Genomic DNA, 10,384 nt, shown 5'->3' on the forward strand with positions numbered 1-10,384 from the left:
GAAGTCGATTCTAGGAAATGCTAGTCGAAATTAAGGAGTTGTAAAATGTTTCTAAGTAAAGGAAAAGGAAGAAATTTACTTCCATGGAGACAAAATCGACTTGCACAAGTGTGATGGGACTACTAGTCGATTTCGCTTCCTAAGAATTCAACTAGTGGAAGAAATCTTGAAAAATCTAAGTCAAATGTCTCCTTGCATAGCAATTCGACTTCTAGCTCTAAGGATTCGACTTGTACAAATTCGATTCTTGCAAAGTTGATTTCTAAGGAGTCTAAACTACTACTAGTCAAATTGTGTAAGAGAGTATCTCGACTTCTGAGGTGTTGGATTATAAATCAAGGTCATTTCCTCTCTTGAACTCCAATTCGACTACTGAAAATCAAGGAAACTTTAATTCGACTTGTGGATTTTGACTACTGCACATGTTCAGATCTATTTACTTGGACGAGAACTTGCCACGTCCCCCAGTCTATTCACCTACCTATATATATATCAGTTCAACAGTGAATTGAATAATCAATCACAATTAGAAACAATAGCGTTGCTCTCGCTTTTTGGAGATTCGTTCTATCAAATCATCAATTTACAAAGTGAAGTGCTGCTGAATTTTATACAGAATTCTAGTCTTACATAGGAACACTCAAAAACATTAAAGCCTTGTATTGATAGCTTGTATCCGATAGGTTATATTGCATTTTAGAGTGATAGTGATACACACATTTGATAAGTTATCTTTTGTAGTGTGTAGAATTATTGTTGCTTTGTTTACGTTTGTAACAAAGTTTGTAAGCAACCCACTCGGAGATTTTTCTTAATAATATAAGATCAATCCCCCGAAGCTCTTGTGTTTGTATTTATTTTTCATAGTATCTTTATCCGCTACGAATTTATTTGAAAAATGAACGATAATACATTCACCCCCCTCTGTATTAACCTAGTGGACCTAACACCATGATTCTTGTTTATGAGATATCTGTTTTGAGTGCAACATGTAGTATTTACAGCTTCTTCCCAAAAACTAGTTGGCAGATTGGCATCTTGCAGCATTGTCCTTGCAGCTTCTACTAATGTTGTGTTCTTTCTCTCAACTACCCCATTTTGTTAAGGTGTTCTTACAGCAGAGAACTCTTGAACAATGCCTTTTTTTGGAGAATTCACTCAATATTGCATTTCTGAATTCTGTTTCATTATCACTTCTCAATCTCTTCACACAGTTTTGATCTTCAACCTATTTTTCTATCTTCTTTATGTGCTCAATTATGATGTATGGAGTCTCATCTTTAGAGTGCATAAATTTTACCCATGTGTATCTTGAGTAGTTATCCACCATCATAAGTGCATATTTGTTTCTCGAAATTGATAAGACATTTACTGGCCCAAACAAGTCCATGTGAATAAGTTGCAATGGTGTACTTATGGAATTCATAGTTTTTGACTTGTGACTTGATCTTTTCATTTTTTCTTTCTGACAGGCTTTACAGACTTTAATTTGAGCAAACTCTAATTTTGGCACATCTCTCACTAACTCTTTCTTGACCAGAGTGTTGATTGCCTTGTAATTTAGACATGAGAGTTTCTTATGCCATAACTTGCTTTGATTTATGGATGCCTTGGTGTAAAAGCAACAAATTCCACTCTCATTTGTTGAGTCCAAGTCTGCAACAAACAAGCTTCCTTTCCTTGCTCTTTTTAGAGCAACTTCATTGGTTTTCTTGCTGATGAAGATACATTCTTCTTTGTCATATAGAATTCTAAAGCCTTTGTCTGCAAACTGGATGACACTGAGAAGATTTACTTCAAGACCAGCTACCAATGCTACATCATTAATGACAACATTTCCAGAAACAATCTTGCCATATCCCATTGTGAGTCCTTTATTGTTGTCTCCAAAGGTCACCAAAGGGTCAGCCTTCTCCTCAAATTTTGATAGCAGGGCCTTATCACATGTCATATTCCTGGAGAATCCACTGTCTATGATCCATATGACCTTCTTTATTTTGCCCTGCACACAATGATTTTTAAGTATGTTTAGCAACCCAAGCCGTGTTGGGTACTTTCTTCTTGTTAACTGATTTAGCAGAAGTAGAGTTAGAAGTCTCAAAAAGAATAGCATTCATAGATGTTTGTGCATGTTCCCTTGTAGTTGTAGATCCAATACTGACTTCTTTGATATCTACTCTCAGCTTGTGGCAACTTTTCATTACTTTTATTCCGGTAAGCGAAAATTAAAAAAAATTAAAAAATTAAAAATTAAAGCCGTATACCCATTTTTTTAATGCGTATACGAGGATACGCATGTACAGAATGTGTTATCTTGATGAATATTTTTTTAAAAATAAGTCAAGACATGCATTCTAAAAATGCGTTTTACGGGACATGAATTTTCAGAATGCGTGTCTTTTGTTTTTTTGTATATGCCCATGTGAAATGTGTGTCTCGTCGGTATTTTGGGCTGCCTCCCGCCCACATAGGTATTTTTGGTCAATTGGGTTGACATGTAGGTATTTTGGACATTTTTTCTTAGAATAACTAAAAAGTTGTAAAGTAATTATAAAAATTGTTGAGTAAGTGCAGTTTTACAGAAATCGGTAATCGGGGAAGATCGGTGACGTGACCTTATAAGGATTAATCGGTAAATCTGGGATTAATCAGAAGTATTTTAATAATATTTATTATTTATATATAATTTAATGATTATTAAATAATAATTTAAATTTAAATTATTTTTTAATTAATTAAATAAATAATTTTGAAGATATATTTATGTAAATCTGACTCTTGTAATTTCATATTGTACATTTCTATAAGTATTATAAAATGTATATTATGACAATATCCTTTTTAAAATATACACCGATTTTTTTTAATATATTATGTGGAGGACATGTGCACGTCAAACTCAATACATGTGCCTCTTTTTAATTAAAAACAATTGTTTTGGATTTTGGGATCTGTCTTCTCCTTCCTTTTTCTTTGTTTATTTACATATGTATATAGATGTTCATGTTTTCGGTCTTCCTCCTCTTATGATCTTCCAGTTTTTTGTAGAAAACTTATTCATCAATTAACCCGATTTTCGTCGATTTTGACTCAATTTACTGGAAAATTGTTTCTTTCGGCGATTTTGCCTCTTCAGATCAGTCAACCTGTGATCTTCGATTACCCAGCCGATTAATCGGCGATTAATGCAATTTTTACAACCATGAATTAGGAGAATTAAGTAAATTCAGATAGTACCGACTGGCCAAGTATCAAATTTTTAATTTTTCATCTATTATAATATAGTATAGATAGATAAATATATAACTCGTACTTTCTTCAATAGAATTTAATACATATTTCTTTTTTGACAAAAAAGGAATTCAATATATATTTTTTTAATTATATTGTTTTCTCAAATAAATACTTGACTAGAATTCAATATATATTTACTTTTGGACAAAAAAAAGGAATTCAATATATATATATATATATATATTTCTTCAATTATATTGTTTTCTCAAATAAATATCTAAACAAATATATATTACCCCTGCTTTCTTGACAAGTACCCACATACTCCATTTCCTGTTTCTCACTTTGTGGTGAACCTGAACCATGGGGTACAACATACACAGATTCACCGACAGGGTTAATACAAATATCATGTTCCTCATCTGGGTCTGATACGAAATTCAATATAATGGAGAATGATAAGTATGCTGAAGAACTGGATGTGGGTGTTAAAGTGGTACAAATGGCTTGTTCTCTGTGCAAAACAGTTCAAAAGGCCTTAGTTTCTGGGAGTTTTAATCAGGTTAAGTCCAAGAATGATGATTCTCCTGTTACCGTTGCAGGTAATTGTTTTTTCACTTTAAATGTGTAATGCTCAGATTGCTTATTCCTTTTAAATACAGTTTGTTTTCTCATTTCTGATTTTTTTAATGTATTGGATCTATAATTTTTGTTTATTTGTTCTAGCTTAGGCCAGAATAGATGATATAGTTGGTTGTAGGAGATTATATTCCTAGTTTATTCGTAAATTAAGTTGAAAGTTGGATAGGCAATAGTAATATGTACCTACAAGAGCAGGCATTTGCTATATGGGATTTCTATTTTTCTTATAGGGTCTGGATACCTGACATACAATTGTTATCAAATTATACCCCGGTTATGTACTAAAGTTCAGTGGATCACCTATGTGTAACTCTCTAGGGATGTTTGGATTCTTTTTTTCGTATGAAGCATGTCGAGTTTCCTATATGTTTCTTGATAGTTTAGTTTTTTTATAGCAACTCCAATAGATTGGTTATGTCTAACGTCTAACCTAAGATTTAAGGAATGTTGTACAATTTAATGCTCCAACTACGTCCTAGTGGTTACTTAAAAAGTTAGGACCCTCCTTCCAATGCATAGCTATATTTAGTTTTTTAGCTATAATATATAACTAAAATCATAAAACTCTACTCCAATGCGTAACTCTACATTGATGGATAAGCATAAATGGATACTTGGTCTTATATTTGAGACCCCGAATGGCTATAGCCATCCTTGCCATTACATCAAATAACTAATAATGGAGTGCAAACTGCAAAGAGGTCCACTTTAAATTAAAGCGAATGAGTTGAACAAAATGTTAGCTAAATATGGAATAATTTTGTTGTAAAATACAACTAGTCTTGGAGTGCAAGTGCTATTTTAGCATTAAAAATCACTTATTTATAATGAACTTATCTTGCTGTTATTGATAAAATATTCCCTTACCTTCATTTTTGCACTTGAACTACTTTGTTATATAGTTTGAATAAATAATATACTAGGATGCGGAGTTGACATACAATAAAATGTCCTAAATCCCTAAGAGTCACTTTTTTAATATTTTATTTTAAAGAATATACTAAAACTTTCTTGGAGTTGCTCTATAAGTTCTTAACATCATGAGTGATAATCGGTGCACAACGGCACAAATGTAGACCTCCTCTTCTCTGCCACGAATGCAGATAGATATCAAGGATTGTGTTTTCATCTAGTAAGTTAATAAAAAAGTAGCAATTTGGTTTCAAATGGTTTGAGTTAGTGTGCCTAGCATCCTCATGTCTCAACGGTAAAGACTTCGAGTCCGTTTGCCTAAACTATTCTGACTTGCACTTCAGAATAAATTAATTAAGGGTACTTTAGCAAATTTCACCGAATTAAAACTTATAAATAAGTTTTGCTTAAGATGTTTTAACTTCTACTTACATGTACCCTCCCATTGTATGTGCAAATAAAGATTTTAGTCTCGTACTCAAAGCATCTCTAACAGGCTCTTTATATGGGCTCTTAAGTTTAAATATAAAGAGTGATTCTAAAAATTGGAGCTCCTAGAGACTCTTAGAGGCTCTCTAAAAGCTTAAGAGCCTCTTCTCTCTTCTCAATTTTAAGAGCCTCCACCTAGCTCTTAACTAATATTTTATAGTAAATTAGTAAGACAAGTTACTTTTACTAATACAAAATTGAATAAGGAGTGTATATAGAGAGCATTGTTGGAGATATATGTATACTAAATTGCTAAAAGCTAATATTTTATATATTTAAGAGTGATTTAAGAGTCTTTTGGAGATGCTCTAATTCCTATATAGCTTTTATCCTAGAAAATCTCTCTCGTTTTAATTATTGGCAACAATGGGATGAAAATTATTTCTGTGTAATTATTGGTCTGCGGCGCATTTTAAGGGGTGTCAACCCAAGCCCAACTTTGAGGTCCAACAAGTAGCATTAGATCCAAAGGTGGATTTGGGGACTGTGGACTGCATTTGTGGTGTGTGGATGCTCTCACTATGAATTGTGATCAGAAATTTTAGTGGCTTGTGTCAAAATTCTCTAAAGTCTTCCCGAGGCTGCAAGGGTAGAGTATAAGCACATCCCAATTACTCGATCAATGTGAAATATGCACAAAATCAAATTTGTGCGGGCTTGGCTCCTTGCACGGACAATATTGTAACCATATGGATGGAAAGGTGCATTGTCAGGCCTAAATCCCAACAACATTGACACCTCTTTTACTTGCTCAAAAATATACTCTGTATTGCTATGAAAATTGCGGGTTGGTCTTTCTTGTCCAATATTAGTTCACAAGTCACTTCAGAGTTCATCATTGCTCCCCTCCTTATGCAACTAATGCAGTAAACTTTTTTTATCTGCTCATTTAGTTATCCTCAAGACTTTAGATGCATGTATGTAATATTTAATTAAATGAGAAAATGAATTAGATAAGTCGAATAATATAATCATTGTTTTTGCTGATTGTATTATATTTGAGGTTGGGCACTTTTATGAAAAATAGATGTACATGTAAAAGTTTATAACAAGACATGATTGGGTCAATGTTGGTTGAACTGTGTCTCAGTTTTCTACTTGGATTACTCTTCAGATTCACGGTATTCTCAGTTTTGCAATGAAGATATCACCATGGCTTTTTCAAGTTCTGTCTACCCTTTTCCTGGGCTGACCTTTTTTATGTTTTTATATAATTCTTGTGAAGGCATGGCATTGTAGAAAGTGTTCAACTGAAATTTTAATAAGAATTCTTCTGGTGTGAATTTTGATTTTAGTGCGAAAGATTGAGAAAAGCTAGTGGAAAGAGGCTTCTTCGTAAAGAGAGAGTGAATTTATACTGGTTAATACCACTTAGAGTTAGTACCTACATGTTCTTTAAATTCATTTCCGTCTACTCTCTCCATTTGCAGAAATTAGGAAGCACTTCTTCCCTTGTGCAGTAAGTTACAAGTGTAGAAATCAAACCAAGCATACATATATACTGCTGTTTGCTGAGGGTAAAATGTACACAAACCTTACTTTTACACTATTACTGTAGTAGAGTATGGAGCATGTATCTGCATCTATAGAGAGCCCTCACTCGTATAAACAAGTAACAAATGTCTACAATGTCAAAATTAAATCCGGAAAATTAATGTTATTCAGTTCTATATGTTTATGACTACTATTTGGTAGGTAACAGCCTAACAAATATGAGAGATTGCTATAATAAATATATATTAGTCTCAATTGTCAATTCTAATGGGGAACAAGGAATCAACAAATTTGTTGTTAGATATTTTCTGTTATTATTGCCAACAAAGTGTTGGTGCAGTGGTTGAGCTCTTATACCCCCTTGCGGGAGGTCAGGAGCTGACCCCTAGCGTGTGCGTGTTATCAATTAGCAAAAAACAAATTATGTTATAATTTAGTAATAAGATTGTTTAAATTGATTAGGTATTTAAGTTATATTGAGTAAGTTATTGGAAATATTCTAGTAGAATAACAAAAGGATTTGTTTCCTGTAATTAATTATGGCAGGACATGAAATTACCAGGCTTCCACGTAATGTTTTTTCTATTGAAGTTCTTGTACTCTTTCATTATTGGAATATAGATGAATATTATAAATTAAATATAAGAATTTATTGTGTTTCCTACCGATTCATGCAAATATAGTTTTTATCCTCTGTTTTAACCTTTTGCCTAGTCATACATCAGTGATATCAGAGTCACCATTCATCCACTTAAACCTTTTATGGAACAACTTCCCTGCAGTTAAAAAAAAAAAAACAATCCCAAAAGCCAACAACCAGTCGTAGCCATCACTAGCACTGGTTAGCGGCGCCAAGTTGCCAACAACCACCAGCAAATTCCCTGGACCCTGCAATTTTAAGACTCCCGAAACCATCCATAGTTATAATGATGAAAACCCTCTAAGCCATTGAATCAAACTATATAAAATTCTATTTCAAGATTGCATCCGGAAAATGGCAATGCTGTGTTAATTGTGCATCTCGAGTATGAGCACGAAAGATCATTATCAGAGCAACTGTTGAAGTTATTAACGGACATGAGTGTTATAATGTAAAAAAATGCAGCAAACTTGTGATTCCATTATTTGCAAGGCATTACCAAAAAGTATGACTTTGGAATTAAATTTAGAGCCTATGGAAGTCTTAAATAATCTTGAACTTGAGCTACAAACGGAACATGATGAGTCACAAAACTGAGAAACAAATGGCGCATGATTGAGTATGTTTGTGTAAAGAAATTCAAGATAAGTGGATTTGGTTGAGCATTTTGACTTTTTTAATTCCAATTTTGTTTTATGAAGTCAAACATGATGGTATATGTCAATGGTTTCCTCAAATTCATAACTCGTACGGACACCCGTTCTAGAATGATGGATTCTTCTTCATTATAAAACTCGTGAAGATTAGGAGAATGATGCGGAACAAGGAATTAAACAAAATAATTTGTGTATATTTATGTTATTATTTGGGAGTAAAATTGATTATAATTTATCAGGCATTTGAGTTATATTAAGTAGATAGGAACATTTTAGTAGAATAATAAGTGGATTTCCATCATATATTTTGAAATAGAAGAAATGACTGCTTTGTGCACTTGCATGGTTTGATACTTCATTTCACTGAATCGTTTGTTGGTCTACATGAACAGATTGGAGCGTACAAGCAACAGTAAGCTGGATGCTTTGCAAATATTTTGGTAGTCAGAGTGTCTCTATAATTGCAGAAGAAGATGTTCAAGCTCTATCAGAAACTGACTCGGTGGGTCTTTTGGAAATGGTGGTAAACACAGTGAATGAAACTCTGGCTAAAGCACCAACATATGGTCTTAATGGTCCTGGTGAATCTCTGAGGGCTCCTCAAGTTCTTGAGGCTATTGGTCGGTGCAACTCCTCTGGGGGTCCTGTGGGTAAGCATTGGGTTCTTGACCCTGTTGACGGTACACTAGGATTTATTCGTGGGGATCAGTATGCTGTTGCTCTAGCCCTGATTGACAACGGAAAAGTTGTTGTGGGTGTTCTTGGGTGTCCCAATTACCCTCTGGAAAAGGAATCGCTAAATTATCATAACAATATCGATCGACATACATTTCCTTCTACTAATCTGTCAGAAGTAGGATGTGTTATCTTTACAAGAAAAGGTAGTGGTGAAGCTTGGATGCAGCCACTGATTCATGGAAACGAGGGGCTTCAAGGGCCAAATCGTGCCAAACTGATCAAGGTATCTTCAATAGATGATCCTTCCCTGGCAACATTTTGCGAGTCTGTGGAGGGAGCCAATACAAACCACTCCTTCACAGCTGGGCTTGCTAATGGTGTCGGACTCAGGTTTGCTTTATGATTCTCTCGTATGCTAAATTTTAACTCCTTATTTCAGTTTGTCACACATGCATCAGCTGCGATGTTAATAGATAATAGTGCCGTAAAGATAAAGCTGAGATTTTTTTAGCAACTGATAAAGTTCTTGAGAGGTTGATATGTAATATACGTTAATAATATTTTGTCTCTTGATCTTTTACTATTGGTCACAGGAATTTTGAACTGATGATTGTATTCTTTATGTATCCTCCATCTTTTTAGTACGCAAAAACGGTGAAGGTGAGTTGATAACACAACAAACTCTACTAATTGCAGAAACAAGCCCCTTCGAGTACATAGCATGGTGAAATATGCAGCAATAGCTCGGGGAGATGCTGAAATATATATGAAGTTTGCAAAAGGTGGATACAAGGAGAAAATATGGGATCATGCTGCGGGCGTACTAATTGTCCAAGAGGCTGGTGGTGTTGTAACTGATGCTGGAGGACGACCTCTAAACTTTTCAAGAGGAATGTTCCTTGAAGGAATTGACCGGGGTATAGTTGCTTGTTCTGGGGTTAAGATGCATGAAAAAATTATTGGGGCTGTTTATGCAAGCTGGGACTCTTCTAATTTATGAGTCCTTGTAATATTTTGTCAAATAAAGCCATTGTATCAAACACCAAAACCTTTAACACCAAATTGTTCGAGGCTTCTTTCAGATTGCATTGTGATTATTTGGGTTTTTTTATATAGTTACTTGGAAAGAAATATCAGGAGAATATAGTTTTGCGTTCAAACTAAGCAGGATTTCCCAGCATTCATATTAAAAAACCTAGTTGATAATTATGTTAAGGTATGTTATAGCAATCGTCTGTCATGGACTTGTTTGTTGTTGTAAAGTCGGACTTGTATGTTCATACTAGATTTGATCAGTTTTAGGTATCTTTAGATTAACGCTATGTTCATAGGTTTTTAAAAGATAAGAAAGTAAGTGATAAGAAGGTTTTTATTGTTTTTGAAAAAATTGGGGAGGAGAGTTATACTTCTGTCCACTTATTTTTCTTCCTTTTTAAAATGTTCAAGCAAGATGTTAGTGTTTTGAATTATGTTCGGATAAATTTTTGGTGCTTAATCATTTTGTGTTCAAATTGATTTTTGATTTATTATCGTATTCAACTATATACTTGTTCAAATTGATTATTGGCTTATTATCCTTTTGAACCAGGTACCTATTCAGAAATTTTGTTAACGGTCATTTATCTCTTTAATGTATATT

General features: G+C 33.8%; 1 protein-coding gene across 1 annotated transcript; it reads left to right on the top strand.

Moving 5' to 3' along the window:
• Positions 1 to 3,541: 3,541 nt before the first annotated feature.
• Positions 3,542 to 9,842, top strand: LOC141708002 (3',5'-bisphosphate nucleotidase AHL). Its single transcript, XM_074511471.1, has 3 exons — positions 3,542 to 3,836; positions 8,460 to 9,135; positions 9,442 to 9,842. The coding sequence occupies exons 1-3, from the start codon at positions 3,683 to 3,685 to the stop codon at positions 9,743 to 9,745; spliced, it is 1,134 nt and encodes a 377-aa protein (XP_074367572.1). The 5' UTR covers positions 3,542 to 3,682; the 3' UTR covers positions 9,746 to 9,842.
• Positions 9,843 to 10,384: the final 542 nt, after the last annotated feature.

This window comes from Apium graveolens, chromosome 2, assembly GCF_009905375.1.
Source record: "Apium graveolens cultivar Ventura chromosome 2, ASM990537v1, whole genome shotgun sequence".
NCBI classification, from domain to species: domain Eukaryota; kingdom Viridiplantae; phylum Streptophyta; class Magnoliopsida; order Apiales; family Apiaceae; genus Apium; species Apium graveolens.

Excerpts from the sequence above, each read along its gene's own strand:
- LOC141708002 (XM_074511471.1), top strand. The coding sequence starts at position 3,683 with ATGGAGAATGATAAGTATGCTGAAGAACTGGATGTGGGTGTTAAAGTG. Across the intron at positions 3,837-8,459 it reads TTCTCCTGTTACCGTTGCAG|ATTGGAGCGTACAAGCAACA; the intron begins GTAATTGTTTTT and ends CTACATGAACAG. Across the intron at positions 9,136-9,441 it reads GCTAATGGTGTCGGACTCAG|AAACAAGCCCCTTCGAGTAC; the intron begins GTTTGCTTTATG and ends TACTAATTGCAG.